Here is a 21,021-nt window from a genome sequence, read left to right on the forward strand (position 1 = left end):
TGGGCCAAATAGATTTAATCAATTTATACACTTTATTTCTGTCTTTCAGCATTTATGGGGGTAAGTGGCATAGGGTTTTTGTTTCTGATAGTAATAAATAGGTAAGTAAAACACAAGGTTATGTATGACCTAAGAGGTGGTTTCACCATATTCATGGTTACTTTTTCCTAACTCTGGTTGTGCTACCTTAAAACTGCAATCTCTTATGACAGGAAGATATCGTTTTGCCAAGAAATTGGTATTTCTCTTTATTCCTTTCATTTATATCTCTCCCCAGATAGGAATTGTTATAAAATTGGCAAGAGATTTGATGGCTCTGAGGTAACCAGGACTGCTTTTGGCTTATTCGGGGATGACGTATATTGCTTAGAAATAGGGGTGATGGTTGATCTGTCAGATTCTGGACTGACAGTTTCAATACTTTTGTGGTTATTTCAGGGTATCTGTGTGCTTGCATCCTACGTGGATGTTGGCAGATAGGTTCAAAATGCTCTTGGACTATATTACATCCTTTAATAGATGTTTCCTGCAACTATGTAGCTTCAATGGCTTACTTTAATTCCACTGTGGAAGAGGTAAAGCATGTGATGGCGGCCTTAATATTAGTCAAAAGATTAATCAAACTTGGTTTTCTAGAATATGAGTGGAGAAATTAGACTTTATTCTAGTTAAACTGATTTGTTACATTCATTATTGTGGTGTCGTTTTTAAGACCATTTTGTTAAAAACATACCAACTGCTGGACATTTTCGGTTTCCAATTTTTCTTTATCTTGATTAATTCTATAAAGTACACCCAAACTGCTTTCCAAATGGGTTATACCAATTCTTAACTAGTGTCCTATTTTACTACATCTTTGTCAGTATCAGTGGAGCCCTGATGGTACAGTGGTTAAGAGCTTGGCTGCTAACCAGAAGACCAGCAGTTTGAATCCACCAGCTGCTTCTTGGAAACCCTGTGGGACAGTTCAATGCTGTCCTTTAGGATCGCTATGAGTCGGAATCGATTTGAGGGCATCGAGTTTTGTCAGTATCAAGCATTCTTCTTTTAAAAAATTCACTGTATTGGTTAAAATAAAATAATTGATTCACTTTGCATTTCTTTAATGACTAGTAAGATTGAACATTTTTTCCATGTTAGTTTTTTGTGTACTCCTTGCTGAAAATTGTCTTTTTGCTTGTTTACGCTTTTCTTATTAGTTCGTAGACTCTTTATAAACTTTCTTCTTTAAAGACAGTAATCCTTATGTCACTTCAAAGAATGCTGTGTTTTTTGGTTTGGATTTTATATATTTCGTTATATGTTTTCTGATTATAAAATTAATAGATTAATTATAGGAAAATACCGAAAAGCACAGAAATGAGAAAAAAAAAACATGCTGCCATTCAGAGGTAACCAGTGGTAACATGGATTTCTGTTCTCTCTGGTCTTTTCTGTGCTTGTGCATTATTTTCCTAAAATTAAATCACTAGAGATAGTAACTTGCTGTATTTTTTCAACAGTTTATTATGGACATTTTCCAGATCTTCTATATTTTTCCCTGGGTCCCTAAATTTTTATTTTAAAATAACTGTAGATTAACTGCAAGTTGCAAAAAAAAAAAAAAAAATTCAGGGAGGTCTGAGGTACTCTTCACCTAGTTTATCCGAGTGGTAATGCCTTGCATGACTATATTAAAATATGAAGACCATGAAATTGATGTTGGTACAGTTGACAGAAGTTATTCAGTTTTAAGCAGTTTTGCCTACAATATGATTTTAAGGCTATGGAATATTCTCTCTTATATAAGTTATTTTTGTTGCTGAGTATACACAGCAGAACATACACCAACAATTTCTACAGGTACAAATCAGTGACATTGATTACATTCTTCAAGTTGTGCAACCATTCTCACCTTCTGTTTTAAAGTTATTTCTCCTCTATTACCATAAACTCACTGCCCCCTAAGTTTCCTATCTAATCTTTTGAGTTGCTGTTGTCAGTTTGATTCCAAATAGATAGATCTTAAAAGAGCACAATACTCAAGGCAAACATTCTTTACTAGTTAAGCTAAACTATTGTTTGGTTTTAAGAAGACTTTGGGGAATATTTTTGGTTAAAGGTTTAAAGATTATCTCAAGGCAATACTTTCAGGGGTTCATCCAGTCTCTATGGCTCCAGAATATCTGTTCTGCATTCTCCCCCTTTTAATCAGGATTCTTCTATGAAATCTTTGTTCAAAACATTCCATAATGGTAGGTGGGCACCGTCCAGTTCTTCTGGTCTCGTGGCAAAGGAGGCAGTTGTTCATGCAGGCAATTAGCCACACATTCATTTTGTCCTTCTATTCCTGACTCCTTCCTCTGTTGCTGCAGACAAATAGAGACCAATTATTGTGCCTTAAATAACTGCTTGCTGGAGCCCTAGTGGCACAGTGGTTAAGAGCTACGACTGCTAACCAAAAGGTCGGCAGTTCAAATCCACTAGCCGCTCCTTAGAAACCATATGGGGCACTTCTACTCTGTCTTATAAGGGTCTCTGTGAGTCAAAATTGACTCAGTGGCAACGGGTTTGGTTTGGTTTGGTTTGGTTTTTTTTTTAAATTCCTGACTCCTTCCTTTGTTGCTCCAGGCAAATAGAGACTAATTATTGTAGGGCGAATAGCTGCTTGCAAGCTTTTAAGATCTCACGCACTAGGCAACGAACTAGGAAGTAGAACAGAAGCCCTAAACACGTTATAGGCCAGTTAACAGGATTGTGCCATGAAACCTTGATGCTAAACCTCCAAACCAAGGAACCAAATCCAGTGAGGTGTTTGGTTGTACATAAGCAGCCTTAGCACTTACTCTTTTTTTTTTTGGTCTTTGTTGTAAATATATTTATCACATAAGTTTTGCCCATTCAGCTTTTTACAGGTGTGCAACTTATTGACAGCAGACATTAATTGGCTGTGCAACTCTACCCTTAATCAGTGCAGTTTTCCATTGCTGTAAACCGAAACTCAGTACTCCATAAGCAGTAACACCCTCTCCCTCCTGCTGCTGGTAACCACTAAGAAACCTTGGTCTATATACATAATTTGCATGTTCTTGTGTTTTTATATATAGGTGAGGTCATACAATATTTTTCCTTTCGTGATCGACTTACTTCACTCAGCACAATGTCTTCAAGCTCCATCCATGTTGTAGCATGTATCAAGATTTCATTTCCCCTACTGGCTGAGTTATATGTATGTACCACATTTTGTTTATCCATTCTTCCATTGATGAACATTTGGGTTGTTTCCACCTTTTGGCTATTGTGAATAGTGCTGCTACGAACACTGGTATACAAGTCTCTGTTTGAGTCGCTGCTTTCAAGTCTTTTGGGTATATACCTAGGGGTGGAATTGCGGATCATATGGTAGTTCTATTTTTTTTTTTTTTTTTTTTTTTAGCTTTTTTAAGGAACTGCCGCACTGGCTGTACCATTTTGCATTCCTACCAGCAATGGATAAGGATTCCAATTTCCCCGTATCTTTGGCAACATTTGTTATTTTCTGTTGTTTTTTTTTAATCTTAGCCATCTAGTGGGAGTGAAATGGTATCTCATTGTGGTTTTGAATTGCATCTCTCTGGCTAGTGACGTTGAGCATCTTTTCATGTTTGGTGACCATTTGAATGTCCTCTTTGGTGAAATGTCTATTCAGGTCCTTTGCTCATTTTATGAGTTCTTTGTCTTTTTGTTAAATTGTTGAAGTTTTAGATATACTTTGGTGATTATTTTTCAAAATATATTTTTTAAATTTTATTTTGTCGTTGAGAATATGCACAGCAAAAACATACACCAGTTCCACCGTTTCTACATGTACAATTCAGTGACGTTGATTACATTCTTCAAGTTGTACAACCATTCTCACTCTCCTTTTCTGAGAGTTATTAGATTCTTATCAGATACATGGTTTCCAAAGATATTCTCCCCGTCAGTAGCTTGTCTTTTCACTTTTTTTGTAAAGTGTTTTGATGAACAAACATTTTTAATTTTTATGGGGTCCCATTTATTTATTTTGTTTTTTGCTCTTTGTACTTCTGTTTTTATATTAGATAATCCATTGTTAAAAGCTAGACCCGACAGTGTCGCCTCTGCATTTTCTTTTCTGTTCTTTTTTTTTTTTTTTGTGGTGAAAAAATTTATATTTAGAATTTGCCAGCTGGACTCAGTTTAGAATATCCCAATTTTGTTGACAGCGTCCAGAGCATCATAGTCACCCTGCATTTTCTTCTAAGAATTTCATGGTTTTAGTTTGCACATTTAGGTCCTTAATTCATTTTGAATTTGTTTTTGTGTATGGTATGAGGCATGGATTGGATTCATTTTCCTGCATGTGGAAATCCAATTTTCTCAGCACCATTTATTGAATAGACTCTTTTTTGGAATATTCTCTTGTATGGATGAATTACAGTTATTGAACAAATCCTCTACAAATGAATTTCCTAGTTTTTCACTGTTATAAAATTAGTGTGGTGAACATCCTTGTGCTTATCTTTTTGCATATATTTCTTTTGAGTAAATCTGACAAGTATTTTTGGGCCAAAGAGTGTGTACTTTTAGGGCTTTAGATGAACATTGCCAAATCTCTTGAAAACGGTTATACAAATTATACCAGTGTATAAATCGAATCTTCGTCTTTGGGTCTTGGAAACATTATGGATAAACTTACAAATTGACATCAGCAGATTATACACTGCAACACTGTCTGTAGTACATATTACTAATGATAAAATGTAGCAAAAAATAAAAACGGACAGTTTTTAGTGTGGTTTGTCCTAAGTTTAAAATGTTGGGTACTACCTGTATGTACATAGTATTTCACGTTAGGAGAGATAACCACATTCATTTAACTATTACCCTGTAGGTGGACATTGAGGTTGTTTTCAGTTTTTCACTCTTTGGATCAATGCTGCAGAATATATACTTGTGTATGTCTTCTTGTGTACGCGGAGAGCTTCACTATTAATGTATTTTAGAGTGTATACTCTTAACCAGGCTGGTGAAAAATGTCAATACGCCCAGGAGTACTGCTTGTCTGTATTTCACAGACCTTACATTTTGAGTATTCTGCCCTAGCGGCACAGTGGTTAAGAGCTCAGGCTGCTGACTAAAAGGCTGGGAGTTTGAATCCACCAGCCACTCCTTGGAAACCCTATGGGGCAGTTCTGCTCTGTCCTGTAGGGTTGCTGTGAGTCGAAATCAACTCAACGCAGTGGGTTTGGTTTTGGGTTTTTAGCAAGGGACACAGCAGATTCATAGGTAGTGTGCAGCTGAAAGGAATCTAGTTAATTGTTTTGATTGACTAGTAATATTATGGAATACTCCATCAGTATAAGGTAAGGTTTTTTTTTTTCCTAGTCATAATCTTCTAATATTTGGACATTTATTTATGAATTAAATATATAAGACGTAATATCTTTTTTATGATTTCAGGATGTGGTAAATACTAGCCTAAATCTCTTATAATTACAGTCAAGAAAACCCTCTGGAGTAATTCTGCACTGTGACACATGGGGTCACCATGAGTCAGAGTTGACTTGACAACAGAGGGTTTGGTTTTTTGGTACTTCTTGAAAAAAACAAAGTTGAAAATTTAAAGTGATTTCAGATGGGTAGTCTTAGCAGAAGGAAAGCAGATCTTCTCCTGAAAAGCACATTTTAAACATAATCCTCAAAAATTCCCACAAAAAAAGTTCCAAGGAAAATGAGCTAACAATATAAAATCATAAAAACTCATAAGAAAAGTAAGTCAACATGAGTGTGATTTAGCACAAACATCAAATCACAAAAATCAAACTTCTAAGACTGATGATATTGGAGTTATCGGATATGGAATATAAAATTAGAATGTTTAATATGCTTAAATGGAGAAGGGCAATAATGAAAGAATTATCAAGAAACCACTGATCAGATAGATTTGAGGAAAGAACCAAAAGGAACTTAATGAAAAATAGGAAAAGGGAACTTAGAAATAGTGGACAGGTTGCATAGCATCTTAGAAACAGCTGAAGAGAGAATTGATGAACTGGGAGAAAGATCACAGATTGCTCAAAATGCAATCCAGAGAGACAAAGAAATGGAAAATAGGAAAGAAATTTGAGACGTGGAACATAAAAGATGTGACATATATTTTATTGGAGTTTCGGAAGGAAATAATAGAGCAGATGGTGGAGAGGAACTTGACAAGGTTAATGACTAAGAATTTTACAGAATTGATAAAAGACACATCAAATGCCAAGAAACCCCCTGAATCCCAAGTAGAATAAATAAAAAAGAATCTCACACTTAGACTTATAATAGAAAAACTGCAGAATACCAATGACAAAGATTAAGCAACCAGAGAGAAAAGAGAGTTTAGGAATGACAGACAACCAGACTGATGGCTGATTTCTTATCAGCAGTAGTGCAGACCAGAAGACAGTGGAATAGCTTTAATGTGCTTGAAAGGAAATATATGTGTAACCAGACTTCTGTGTATGGCTAAGGTAAAAATAAAGGTATTTTCAGAGAAACCACAACTTCAGAAAGTTTGCCACCAACAGACCTTCACTAAAGTAATTCTGAATGATGTCTTTCGGGAAGAAGGAAAATGATTCTAGAATAAAGGTCTGAGATGCAAGAATGATGATCGAAGAAAATAGTATTTATGTAGTTTTACATTGACTGGTATAAAACTAAAATAATAATGTATATAAATTGAGGGCTTCTAGAAAGACACAAAATAATCTTTTATTTTAATGTACTACACACTGTCATTTATTCCCTGGTATGAAGAATTCCTGATAAGATGTGATACATTTTTTTAAGCTTAATATTTTTATGACTCAAAGCAAATTTTAATGGAATGCTTTTTAAGAAGTAGCAGATTGTGTTCCCTTCCAGCATAATCTATTATTCATATGTTTATGTACTTTTTACAATTGTAATACAGTGTGAATTATAATCATTGTATGGGTTATAATATTCTTTCTGGAGTCAGGCTGTGTGTCTTTTAGTTGGGGCCATTATTTCTCTGTGCACCTATTATATAATGGGATAATATGTAAAAGGGAGATATGGAATGTTTTAAGAAATAGATGAGATGATACACGTGAAGTATTCAGTAGTACAGTCGCTAGCCCATGGAAGTGCTTAACATGTTTTGTTATTGTGGTGGTTATGCTTTTTTCACTCTATTATGTGAGAACATTTTTCCATTTTGATACTTTCCATATTTCATTGACCCTCAAGATACACATTTCCACACATTTTAACTTTTCTGAAAATTGGAATATGTTTTATAATATTTGGCATGAACAGCAATTTTTTTTGTGATATATTAGTATCCCTTTAGATTGTATATAAAATGTAGTGATGTCATATCTCATTTTGAATGGCTGTGTAATATTTGACCAAGTGAGTGTATTAAATTCCTTTGTTCATCCTCTTGTTTGACTGGGTTATGTCCATTTCTTTGCTCTTATGAATAATGGTAATAGGTGGGATTATGAGTTGTACCATTTCATACATTCTCCGTAGAAGATGAGATTGCAAAATTTTACGCCAATGTGGGAATTATTTTTAAATGTTTTGCTGACTTAATAAGTGTAAAATGGTACTTTATCTTCCCATTTGTATATATACAAATGTAAGCATGTGTGTGTGTTAATTTTTTCCTTGAATTTTTATATTCTTGGCACTTAGCTGTCGAGGGCTTTTTCTAACCAGTGTGTTGTAACTTTTATGTCTCTGTCACATTTGCCTGGTGGTGCAGTGGTTAAGCGTTCGACTGCTAACCAAAAGGTTGGCAGTTCGAATCTATCATACACTCCCTGAAAACCCTATGGGGCAGTTCTCCTCTGTCCTGTGGGGTCACTATGAACCCGAATTGACTTGACAGCAATGGGGCTCGTTTGTTTGGTTTTGGTGTTAAATTTGCAAGTGTTTTCCTAGTTTTTAGTTTTTGCTGCACAGTTTTATGTTATTCGATAGTCATCTGTCTTTTGTGATTTTATCTGTTGCTTCAGAGCTAATTTTTTATGATGTACTCGTTGACTTTTAATTTTTAACTTCACCTTGCAGTTATTTTGATGTTATATGTTGGTGTTTGATATACTTTTGAGGGTGAGACAGCAGAATTTCTTTCTATTCAAAGTCAACATGCTATATGTAAAGACAGATTTAGAGTGTTTATAGTGAGTACTAACTGCTTGTCAGGTGTTAATATAATTTTATTCATAAAATCAGAAAATCTTATATCTCAGTTTACAATTGAGAAACATGAGGCTCAAATGAGTTAAGAAATTTCCTTAAGATCACACAGTAGAGCTAGGTTTTGAATTCAGGTATGATTCTAGAGCCAGAGCATCCAACAGTTGTATGTTATATTGAGATAGTAATTAATAACTGCCTTGAAATGACTCTCCTTGGTAGTGCAGTGGTTAAGAGCTCAGCTGCTAACCAAAAGGTCAGTGGTTCAAATTCACCAGCTGCTCCTTGGAACCCCTATGGGGCAGTTCTTTGCTGTCCTGTAGGGTTGCTGTGAGTCGGAATCAACACATACTACTATGCATAACAATCCTATGAGTTAGGAATATTTCTAGTAGGTAAAGAGTCATACAATCTTGAAAAACCTGATAGAGCAGTTCTGCTGCGCACGCATGGGATCACCATGAGTTGGAATCTGCTCGATGGCAACTAACAACAACAGCTAGTAGGTATATGGCCTTTTCACTGTATCTTTTTCACGTACAGATCTTATTTATTAAATGCATTTCATGCTCTTTCACTGTATTTATTTATTCGGAATAAGGAAATAATATTTATTCAGAAGTTCGATTTCTGTTTCTGAATACTGTTGTCTTACTATTGCCATTTTCTTGGATAGGACATATCTGGTATTTCTTAAAATTGAGGGAAGGGAAGGAGGGTAAATATGGAAATGTATAGGTTTTCCTCTGTTAAAAATGCTTAATATTGAATTAAATACTGTTCACATGATATGGCAGGAGAGCTAGGCTATCAGAAGCTCTTTGTAGTTCTGCTATCAATCAGAGATTAAGCTGCACCTAAATTCCTGAATCACACTTGGCTATTCAACTCAGCTCCAAAGCAGTGTTCTACCAAAGGCTTGGGTTGGGGGCTACGGGGGTGTCACAGGGTACTTCCCTGATGCAAGCAGTAATAGAATCTGTATTGTCTGTTGTTTTGTGCTGTTGAGTTGATTCTGCCCTGTAGGGTTTCCTAGGCTATAATCTTTACTTGAACAGATCACCACGTCTTTTCTCCCACTGAGCTGCTGGTGGGTTTACGTTTTAGTTGGCAGCAGAGTGCTTACAGTAACCCCTGCACGGCCAGGGCTCCTTGTACTGTCTTAGAAAACTTAAAAACTATAATAAAATTGACTAAAAGTCCTATGCTTTTTATTACTCTACACCTGGCAATTCTAAACGGTGTCAGTGATAAAATACTTTCCACTACTGCCAGCATTTCAAGGCTCAGCCCTTGTTCCCAAGATAATGAAGGAACCTGGACACAGAAAAGGACATTGTGTCTGATCCGTCTCCTCTCTCCCAAACTTGCTTTCAAAACCTTTCTTTTTAGTTGATAAAAGAGAATAATAATAATAAAATTAAAATATGGCAAACTTGTTGTTAGCTGCCATCGAGTCGGCTCCTGACTCTTGACAACCCCGTGGACAGTGAAATGAAACACTGTCCAGATCTACACTGTTCCCATGATTGGTTGCAGATTAGACAGTTGTGATCCATAGGGTTTTCAGTGGCTAATTTTTGAAAGTAGATCGCAGGCCTTTCTTCCTAGTTCATCTTAGTGTAGAAGCTTCACTGAAACCTGTTGTGCACCATAGCAACATACAAGCCTCTGCATAAGGTACACTGGCCAGCAATAGAACTCGGGTCTCCTGAATGGAAGGCGAGAATTCTACCACTGAGCCAACAGTGCCTCATACATGGCAAGCAAAACCAAAAACCAAACCCACTGCCATGGAGTCAATTTCGACTCAGAACGACCCTGTATGGCAAGCAGTAGGGTGTAAATAAACAATATTACTTCCTTGGAGCCCTGGTAGCGCAGTGGTTAATAGCTCGGCTGCTAACCAAAATGTCAGTAGTTCGAATCCACCGGGTGCCCCTTGGAAATCCTATAGGGCAATTCTACTCTGTCCGTTAGGGTCGCTGAGTCGGAAACGACTCGACAACAACCGGTTTGGTGTTTTTTTTTCTTTTTCTTGTTATGCTTTAAGTGAAAGTTTACAATTCAGGTTAGTCTCTCATATAAAAATTTATGCATACGTTGTTATGTGACCCTCGTTGCTCTCCCTATACTGTGACAGCACAATCCTCCTTTCCACCCCAGATTTCCCATCTCCATTCAAGCAGCTCCTGACTGTTTTGCCTTCTCATCCGGTTTGGTTTTTAGCAGGTTTTGGTTCATGCATACCCTGTAACTTATGTTAGTTCCACAATATGGAAACACGCAGAAAGAAACTGAAGCAAAAAGTTGGTTTATTAGAAGGATGTAAGGGAATTTATGAGACACAATTGTTGAAAGTACAGTTGGGCCTCCCAGAAGCTGAGTCTTTAGTCAGCAACTCTCGGGGCTCTGCAGTTCTGTCCAACCAGAGTCCTACTTTGGTTGACCACATTTGAGTGTTGATGACACATTAAAAGTTTTAAAAAAAAAAAACAAAAGCCAGTGGTAAGAACCCCTTCCAGGTAGAGCATTTATGATAACCTTCTTATAAATGGCTCAGTGGATGCCGGTTATTTTTTCATGAAAGCTTAGTTCCTAGTATCTGCAGGTCATAAGCTTGAGTTAATTAATTCCCTGTTCTTTGGACCTACCTCCTCGTGCCTGCCATCCAGGAGAGGGGCCTGGGGCTGAGAAGACAGTCAAAATAAGTTTCTGGAGAGGGAGTAAACTTTTCAAAGCTTCATTAATATACTTGAGAAGGATGAAGCCCTGTTGTTTGGTTGGATGAGGTAGGAAGTGCATTTGTGCATCTTACCCTTCTTTCACTTTCTTCCTGTCTGTAATTTTGTAATATAATGCTCTTCTCCCCACACCATGTTCCATTTCTGCTTGTCACCTCCATATATGCCTGTGATTAGACAATGTATGCAAAAAGATCACTTTAAAAGGCAATATGTTAAATAGTTACGTTGTGGGCATGAAGAATACACACTGTCAGAAAAGTGGAAAAAGCATTCTAATATAAGGCAGATGACTGTTTTTGACCTGGGATGATATTTCCAGTGATGGAATCATTTAGAGATTCATCCTCTGTCACAGCTTAGATGGCGATAAAAAATTATATACTTTTGGAAAATTGCCCTAGATAACTAAAAAATTGACTTTAGATACACAAACACATACTATTATCAAAGATATGTGACTAGTTCGAATAAATTTGTTATTACATTTGTGAGTAAGCTGGAAAAAAGTATTTCTATAATAAAATGTATCCATATAAGGTATATGTTTTAATGTATAGCTAGCTAAATTTTATATGTAGACATATTTTAAGTTCATCTACTTAAGGTTTGTATTTTCAGGTTGGTCAAAAAAGCTTTTTAAAAATCTTATTGAGAAAATGGAACCTATCATCTATTCTAGATAGCCTTAATATGATAGTTATTTAAAAGTTTTTAATTTTATTTTTTATTATTAATTAACTTATATTTAAGTAAGTTTGTATTTTTAATGCATGGATTTTTTTTTTTTTTTGAAATATACAAATGGATCCTTTGATTATTTAGCAGGTAACATCTAAAGGAACAGGTTTAAATCCTAATGCCAAAGTATGGCAGGAAATCCCTTCTGAAAATACTGATGCCACTCCAGTAACTCATGGAAGAGAAAGCTCTTGGCATGAAACAGCAGCCACGTCAGGGCCTCATCCTGAGGGTAGGTCCTAAATATTTCATCAGAACAAATCACATTTCAGTTAAATGTATGGCCAAACCAATTTATAGAACTTTGGCATACATCCTTTGATTATTTAATTAAATACATTTATAAATGTTAATATGTAGTTCATATACAATTCTCATTTATATTCAACATGAATGGATTGTCAGTGATTTCATATAGTGGCTTTGCGTGCATAGGTGTAGCATCATATCCATTTATTATGTGGTCTTTTTAGATGAGTTTTGATTTACCATCATTGACTCTGCCATTTACTCACTGACCGTGAGCAAATGACTTAACTTCTTGGGGCTTGTTTCCTCCTCTGTGAAACAGAAATCATAATAATTACCTATATCAGGATTTTCTGAAATTAAATGAATAAAACTCAGAGCATTTTGATACATAGTACTATATAAGTGTTAGCTATTGTTTATCATTTTGGCTTCCCTATGATGGTCCAAACTTCTAGGAGATAACTCTTACTTAAAATATGTGGACATTTTCTCAACTGGTAGAATTCCTTGTGATCTTGTTGTGGAAGACATACTGCTTGGAGTTTCTGGACATAGGATTTAAAGAACTTCTATTAATTTTTGATGTGTTTTCTTTTAATACAGGTAGTTCAGAGCTCTCAGATGGTATGTGTAAGGAGTATGAAGTAATGTATTCTACATCTTGCGAAACCTCAAGAAGTACTGCAGGCATTGAAGAATCAACTGATGGAATGATTTTAGGACCAGAAGATCTGAATTACCAAATATATGACGTTTCTGGTAAACTTGATGGTTTATTGGTAAAATGAGAATTCAGTATGTTAGCTTTCCTCCCCCCCTCAGTCTGTTTATCATTGCATTGATCTACCCTACCAAGTTCTTTAGGTATAGTCCTTACCCAGTGGTATTATTTGGTTGGTTTTCTTATTTTAAAAGAAGCTTATGTTAATGAAAGGTGATGGTTTTAAATACTGTTTTCAAATACTCAAACATGAAATTTGTAATTTAAAAAGAATGTTTACTTTAAGGAGCCCTGGTGGCGCAGTAGTTAAGCTTTCCGCTGCTAACAGAAAGGTCGGCGGTTCAAACTCAGCAGCTACTCCTCAGGAGAAAGATGTGATAGCCTGTTCCCATAAAGATTACAGGCTTGAAAACTATGGGTCAGTTCTACTCTGTCCTCTAGGGTTGCTATGAGTCGGAATTGGCTCGACAGCGACACGTTTTGGTACTAAAGGAAAGCGTGAAATTAAAGATTAATAGGAAATAAAAACAGTCACAATGGTTAAAAGAGACCTAAATTATAATCTTTCAGGGTCTAAGTTTCTCAGTCTGTTAGTTGGAACAAGACAAGTTCTATCAATTTTCCTCTCACTTTTGTCACAAGAGTGAAATGCATTTATAAATGTGAAATTGCAAGTATTAATTTTGAGGAAAAGGCTATATATTAAAAACATGGATTGTATTACACCTCAACTTGTGAAATGTGCTTTTCTCACATGGATTTTAATCAGTATGGATTAGTAGTCACATGGATTTAAAATGGATGAAATTTAAAAGACACTGAAAATGGTCGACACACCTTTACTACCTAACTTTATTTTCACCCAGTTTCTAATAGGTCTCTGAAAAATGAGTGTAACAGGGAGTAGTTATTTGTATCTCTGCTTTATAAGTAGCTCCATGACTTCTGTCAAGGTATATAAACCTTTGTCCTCAATTTCCTTATATAAAAGTTTGGAATAGATTTCTTAGGTCTGCTGGCTCGTAAATTGATTTCTGAAGAAGAAGGAGATAGTATTTCCATATACAGGTTTCCCTTGCTGTCTAAAAATAGAGCGTTTCTATGAAACCTTCGGTAAGCCAAAATGGCATAAAGAGAAGAAGCAATTACCATTAATTTATATAGGAAAAATTTTTGCGCATTCCCAGACCCAAAAAATAACCTACCAAATCATGCCAAATAACATGCAAAAACTCATGAACTCTCTTAGGCTTTTTCGATATCTTAGGATACATTTTGCTAACGGATGCACAAAATAAATTGAGATAAAGCACAGATGCTCACAGACACAGTTCAAAGCTATGATGGCTTGATGCTGATTGTAATTCCCGGGGAAGGAGCTTGGCAACACCACTCTCACTGCTTGGGGTGTGCACTGCCTCTTTAACGGCTGGCTGCAAAACAAACCGTGAACGCTATTTCCGCTTTTCCCCTTTTTTTGTAGAAGTGAAAATCTCTTTGGATTTCTTCCAATTAGCGAAAATAGGTAACGAATGTAGGTTTTTCATAAAAGCAAAGTGGTATAAAGCAAACTTTCAAAAAACGGGGGACGCCTGTAATAATTTAAGGTAGTGAGTTCTACTCCTTGCTTGTTGGCATATCTAACTACTGGCTACTTTGAATAGAGTTGGTTTAAGTGATGTGGCAGTCTGTTGGTATTTTAATGTGTTTGCTGTAAATGACATTGAAAGGTTAAATGAATTGATTGCTTATTCAGCTAGCCTTTTGATGGATGAGTTTTGTATTAGAAAGATTGCAGATACATAGAATCTTCCTTACATTCATTTCTAATGAAACTTAATACCTTATATCACTTTGGTTCTTGAGTAATAAGACAAGTTAATGGTAAATCACACACAAATTTTATTTAGCTTTGCATGATCCTATTGTCTGTATGTAAAAGAAATTTAGCCTATATTATCATTAATTTTAGTTTGTAGTGTTTTGTGTAATTCTTCTAAGAGGGATGATTTTCCAGACTGGAGTCCTAAAAAAAGTCTCATGTTCTGTGTTGAAATAATAGCACAGAAGACTGTTACATAGTTGATCTACTTCTCTGAATGTTTGAGTGCTTTAAACATGGCTAGGGAGGTAGAGTGCACTAAAAAATCAAGGAATGAACAGAAAAGAGTATTACGAGTAAGAAGTTTAAGGAGTGTGACAACATTAGATTTACTATCAATAATAGGGATGTGGTATGTTTTAAATATATCACCCACTTGGTTTAACTAGTTCCTGTCTTCAAATTAAATTACTGTTACTTTTGTTCTTCGAGTTCATTAAAGGAACAAGTATTTATCATAGTGTCAAAGTGTTTAGGGTAGTGTTATATAACATGGAAGTCAAGTGGTTTTAGTACTTTGAGTACAACAATATGTAAGAGTCAACATTTATGGTTCCTTGGTATTAATCGTTTTTTCTCCCCCCATCATTAGGAGAAAGCAATTCAGCAATTTCTACAGAAGACCTAAAAGAATGTCTGAAGAAACAATTAGAATTCTGTTTTTCGCGGTATACAATCATTTTTTTATTGATCTTTTTCCTTTTTTGAATTGTTTGGTCAGTAGATGTAAAATATCCATGAAATGGATTGGAAGAATAGTGATTTATCATTTCCCTTTAGTGATGTATTTTGGTATTTCTTCAGTATATTTGTTAACTGAATATGTATATTTAAAGGTGTCGTCTCCAACTGAATGTGCAAAGAATCTATTCTCAGTAGAAAAAATATTGAATCTGTTGGATATTTTCACTATCATTATCTTCAGGCTTAGGGTTCTCACAAAAGTGGTTATCTCTTAATTATTTTTTTAGTAGTTGGCTCTTACAACTTTTCATCAGAGTTATTTTTTAGCAAAATTGGTGGATGGGCATAGAATTTTTATTACCAGTGCCTTCTGTTGAAGAGTCCTTTTAGACAAACGTTTCAGTTAAGATGTCTTATTTACAGAATTATTTAGGTACATTTACAGCTTACACTGCCTACCTGCCAGTTGCTGACTCATGGCGACCCCACGTGTGTCAGAGTAGAACTGTGCTGCATAAGGTTTTCAATGGCTAATTTTTCAGAAGTCAGTCACCAGATCTTTCCTCTGAGGTGCCTGTGGGTGGACACGAACCTCTACTCTTTCAGTTAGCAGTTGTACCCGTTCACCTTTCGTACCCCCCGGGGACTTCATTTATTGTTTGACCTGTCTGACCTATTGCTGTCGGGTCAATTCCAACTCATAGCAACCGTATAGGACAAAGTAGAACTGCTCCATAGGGTTTTCAAGGAGCAGCTGGTGGATTCGAACTGCCAGCCTTTTGGTTAGCAGCCGAGCTCTTAAACTCTGTGCCACCAGGGCTCCCATTTATAGTTTAGTCATCATAACACTTCAGTATGAAGAACTATCCCAAAATAAAGAGAAGTCTGGTATGCATGCAAATGTAATATCTTCGGTTTTTTACATCTGGTGGGTGATACTACCAGTAAACCAAATTTTCAAGCCAGAAACCTGAATTTTATTCTAGATGTTTTCATTTCTTTATATATTAAACACTCTCAACTCAGGTTTATTTTATTTTTTATCCTAATTATCTCCCATTTTTTTCCCCCTCCTATTTATTCTTTGCTTTCAAATAATAGTACAGGCCCTAGGTTGAAAGCAAGAGCCTCCTGACTTTTCTCCAGTCAGTTGTGCCCATGATGCAATTCATTTTCTTTAACATTTAAAAAAAATTTTTTTTTTAATCCTTGCTTACTAATGCCAATATCTGGATCATTTGTGGATCTGCTTATATTGTTTTTTTTTTTCCTCTTGGTTTTCTGTCACAATTTTCTGTTTTTATACATGCCTTGCTTAAAAGCTTTCATTGTTTGCTGGACATTACATATAAAAGAACCGTAGATGCTGCAAATGATGTAATATTTCCATCTAGAGAGGGTTTGCGCTTTTCTTCTAGTAGGCAGATAGGGTGTGTATTATTTTCCTGGGGCTGCCATAACAAAATACCACAAACTGAATGGTTTACATTAACAGAAACTTACTGTCTCACAGTTCTGGAGGTTGGGAGCCCAAGACCAAAATGTTGACTATATAGATTCCTTATGAGGCTTGAGGAGGAATCTATTCTGTCCCTCTCTCCTAGCCATCTGGTAGCTCCAGGCATTCTTTGCCTGGTAGCTGCAGCATCACATGGTATTTTTCCTCTCTGTCTGTCTATGTATATCCTTCCTTTTATAAGGACACCAATCATGTAGGATTAAGACCCAAATTACTCCAGTATGACCTCATATTAAGCTAACTGATGACATCTTCAGAGACCCTGTTTCTGCATAGGGTTACATTCACAGGTTACAGAGGTTAGGACTTCAGCATATCTTTTTTGGGGACATAATTCAATCCAACCAAGAATTGAGCTGGGTCAGGGCTGAGCAGGCCATTTTAATTAGACTCAGTCTACCTCTTATTTGTCCTTAGGCATGGCCATTCCAGGCTTTTGATTTAGAGCCTGACAGTTCTCTGTCACTTCAGTTCTGAATACTGAAGGCCACTTCGTTCTGTTCTTCAGAGATCTGAGATTAGCTCTTTAGCCTCTTACCCCATACTGCTTCACAATCTGGCAAATGTGTTATGGGGGAGACCTGTCTCATATTTGATGCAAGTCTCCCTCTTCTACTGGGACTTAATCGTCAGACCACAGAGATTTCACTACCTTTACAGCTTGGCTTCCAGTCTCCCATCTTCCTCTTTTGACCTCAGGAAACATCTGTGGGGAAAATGAGCTGTCTTTTGGGGCCTCCTCTGGTTTCCAATTCGTTATGCCAGTCCTGTGTTTCTCTGTTACCCAGTAGAGTCCCATAGGGCCAAGATCTACAGATACCCTCAAGAGGGAAAGGTCATCTTTATCGAATTTCAGTTATCTTGTCATCAGAGCTTCTGTAGCTCTCTGATTTCTTCAGACACAGCTTTTGTAATTGATCCAAGCTTTTTTAATTGTTGGAGTGGGAGCTTATCAAGATCTAACACGTCCTACTCAGAACTGTGATACAGTTCAAACCAGCTGGGTAATTGACATTTGTAGCTCAGCAGAATTAGTGTTACTACGTATCAGGTCAGTTCCTATATTAATCTGATTTACTTCTTACAAGGTACAGTTTCTTTAGCTAAGGGTTTTGATATAACTACTGAAAGTTAGAATTGATTTCGCTTACAAATTTTTATAGTGCTTTAAGTGAGAGTTTACAATTCAAGTCAGATTCTCATACAAAAATTTATACGCACATTGCTGTGTGATCTTAGTTACTCTCACTGTACTGTGACAGCACATACCTCCATTCCACCCCTGATTTCCTGCGTCCATTCACCCAGCTCCTGACCCTTTCTACATTCTCATCTCACCTCTGGACAAGAGCTGACCATTTAGTCTCATGTAACTACTTGAGCTTAGAAGCACACCCCTCACGAGTATTGTTTATGTTCCATAGTCCAGTCTAATCTTTGTCTGGAGAGTTGGCATCGGGAATGGATTCAGCTCTGGGCCAAAAGACAGTCCGGGTACTATGTCTTCCAGGGTCCCTCCAGTCTCAGTTAAACCATTAAGTCTGGTCTTTTTACTAGAACTTGAGTTTTGCACCACACTTTTCTCCTGCTCCATCAGGGACTCTCTGTTGTATTCCCTGTCAGGGCGGTCATTGGTGGTAGCCAGGCACCATCTAGTTCTTCTGGTCTCAGGCTGATGGAGTCTCTGGTTTATGTGGCCCTTTCTCTCTCTTGGGCTAATAGTTTCCTTGTGTCTTTGGTGTTATTCATTCTCTTTCTCCCAGGTGGGTTGGGACCAGTTAATGCATCTTAGATGGCTGCTCACTAGCTTTTAAGACCCCACACACCACTCACCAAAGTAGGATGCAGAACATTTTCTTAATAAACTTTGTTATGCCAGTTGACGTAGATGTCCCTTGAAAGCAGGGTCCCCAGACCCTGCCTCTGCTACTCTGTCCCTCGAAGTTATTTGGTTGTATTCAGGAAACTTCTTAGCTTTTGATTTAGTCCAATTGTGCTGACAACCCCTGTGTTGTGTGTTGTCCTTCCCTTCACCTAAGGTAATTCTTACCTACTATCTAGTTAGTGAATACTACTCTCCCTTCCTCCTCACCCTCATAACTATGAAAGAATGTTTCCTTCTGTGTTTAAACCTTTTCTTGAGTTCTTATGTTAGTGGTCTCATAGAATATTTGTCCTTCTGAGACTGACTAAATTCACTCAGCATAATGCCTTCCAGATTCCTCCATGTTATAAGATGTTTGACGGTTTCATCATTGTTTATCATTGCGTAGTATTCCATTGTGTGAATATGCCAGAATTTGTTTATCCATTTGTCCATTGAAGGGCACCTAGGTGGTTTCCATCTTTTTGCTATTGTGAAGACTGCTGCAGTGAACATGGCTGTGCGTAGATCTATTCACATGACGGCTCTTATTTTTCTAGAATGTATTCCAAGGAGTAGGATTGGTGGATCGTGTGGTACTTCTATTTCTAGCTTTTTAAGGAAGCGCCAAACTGATTTCCAAAATGGTTTTACCATTTTGTGTTCCTGCCAGCAGTGTGTAAGTTTTCCACTCTTTCCACAACCTCTGTAACATTTATTATTTTGTTTTTTGGATTAATGCTAGACTTGTTGGGGTGAGATGGTATCTCATTGTAGTTTTGATTTGCATTTCTCTAATGGCTAATGATCGTGAGCATTTCCTCATGTGTCTGTTAGTCGCCTGAGTGTCTTATTTGGCAAATTGCCTATTTATATCCTTTGCCTATTTTTTAATTGGGTTATTTGTCTTTTTGTTGTTGAGGTTTTGCAGTATCATGTAGATTTTAGAGATTAGACGCTGATCGGATTTGTTATAGCCAAAATTTTTTTCCCAGTCAGTAGGTTGTCTTTGGACTCTTTTGTGAAGTCCTTTGATGAGCAAAGTGTTTGATTTTTAGGCGCTCCCAGTTATCTAGTTTCTCTTCTGGTGTTTGTGCATTGTTAGTTATGGTGTGTATTCTGTTTATGCCATGTATTAGGGCTCCTAGCGTTGTCCCCATTTTTTCTTGCATGATCTTTATCATTTAGATTTTATATTTAGGTCTTTGATCCATTTTGAGTAAGTTTTTGTGTGTGGTGTGAAATATGGGTATTCATTTTTTTGCAGATGGATATCCAGTTATACCAGCACCATTTGTTTTATTTTTTAAAATTGTACTTTAGATGACGTTTTACAGAACAAATAATTTTTCATTAAACAGTTAGTATACGTACTGTTTTATGACGTTGGTTAACAACCCCACGAAATGTCAGCACTCTCCCTTCTCGACCTTGGGTTCCTTATTACCAGCTTTCCTGTCCCCTCCTCCCTTCTAGTCCTTGTCCCTGGGTTGTTGTGCCACATTAGTCTTGGTTCGTTTTATGGGCCTGTCTAATCTTTGAGCTAAAAGGGTGTCCAGGGGCCATACTCTTGGGGTTTCTCCAGTCTCTGTCAGGCCAATAAGTCTGGTCTTTTTTTGGGAGTTAGAATTTTGTTCTACGTTTTCTCCAGTTCTGTCCAGGACTCTCTTGTGATCCTGGTCAGAGCAGTCGGTGGTAGCAGGGCACCATCTAGTTGTACTGGACTTAGTCTCCAGCACCAGTTGTTAAAGAGACAGTCTTTTCCCCAATTAAAGGACTTTGGACCTTTGTCAAGTATCAGCTGTTCATAGGTAGATGAATTTACGTCTGGGTTCTCAATTCTGTTCCATTGGTCTATGTGTCTGTTGTTGTACCAGTACCAGGCTGTTTTGACTAGCGTGGCAGTATAATAGGTTCTAAAATCAGGTAGTGTGAGGCCTTCCCAGTTTGTTCTTCTTCTTCAGTAATGCTTTACTTATCTGGGGCCTCTTCCCTTTCCGTATGAAATCGGTGATTTGTTTCTCCATCTCATTTAAAAATGCCATTAGAATTTGGATAGGGATTGCATTGTATCTGTTGATTGGTTTGGGTAGAATTGACATTTTCACAACGTTGAGTCTTCCTATCCATGGGCAAGGTATGTTTTTCCACTTATGTAGGTCTTTTTTGGTTTCTTGCAGTAATATCTTGTAGTTTTCTTTGTATAGGTCTTTTACGTCTCTGGTTAGATTTATTCCAAAGTATTTTGTCTTCTTAGGGGCTATTGTAAATGGTATTGATTTGGTGATTTCCTCTTGGAAGTTCTCTTTGTTGGTGTAGAGGAATCCAACTGATTTTTGTGTTTCTCTTGTATCCTAATACTTTGCTGAAATCTTCTATAGTTTCAGTAGTTTTCTTGTGGATTCTTTGGGGTTT

The 21,021-nt window shown here is 36.8% G+C and overlaps 1 protein-coding gene across 3 annotated transcripts in view; it reads left to right on the forward strand.

The window, feature by feature from the left end:
- Positions 1–21,021, forward strand: part of LARP4 (La ribonucleoprotein 4) — a 77,499-nt gene that overhangs the window by 14,478 nt on the left and 42,000 nt on the right. For all 3 annotated transcript variants that reach the window (XM_004388320.2, XM_023742400.1, XM_023742401.1), the window contains exons 2-4: positions 11,769–11,916; positions 12,540–12,695; positions 15,132–15,207. In XM_004388320.2, the coding sequence (XP_004388377.1) occupies positions 11,769–11,916; positions 12,540–12,695; positions 15,132–15,207 (380 nt within the window). The remainder of the gene's footprint in view (positions 1–11,768; positions 11,917–12,539; positions 12,696–15,131; positions 15,208–21,021) is intronic.

This window comes from Trichechus manatus, unplaced genomic scaffold, assembly GCF_000243295.1.
Source record: "Trichechus manatus latirostris isolate Lorelei unplaced genomic scaffold, TriManLat1.0 scaffold00209, whole genome shotgun sequence".
NCBI classification, from domain to species: domain Eukaryota; kingdom Metazoa; phylum Chordata; class Mammalia; order Sirenia; family Trichechidae; genus Trichechus; species Trichechus manatus.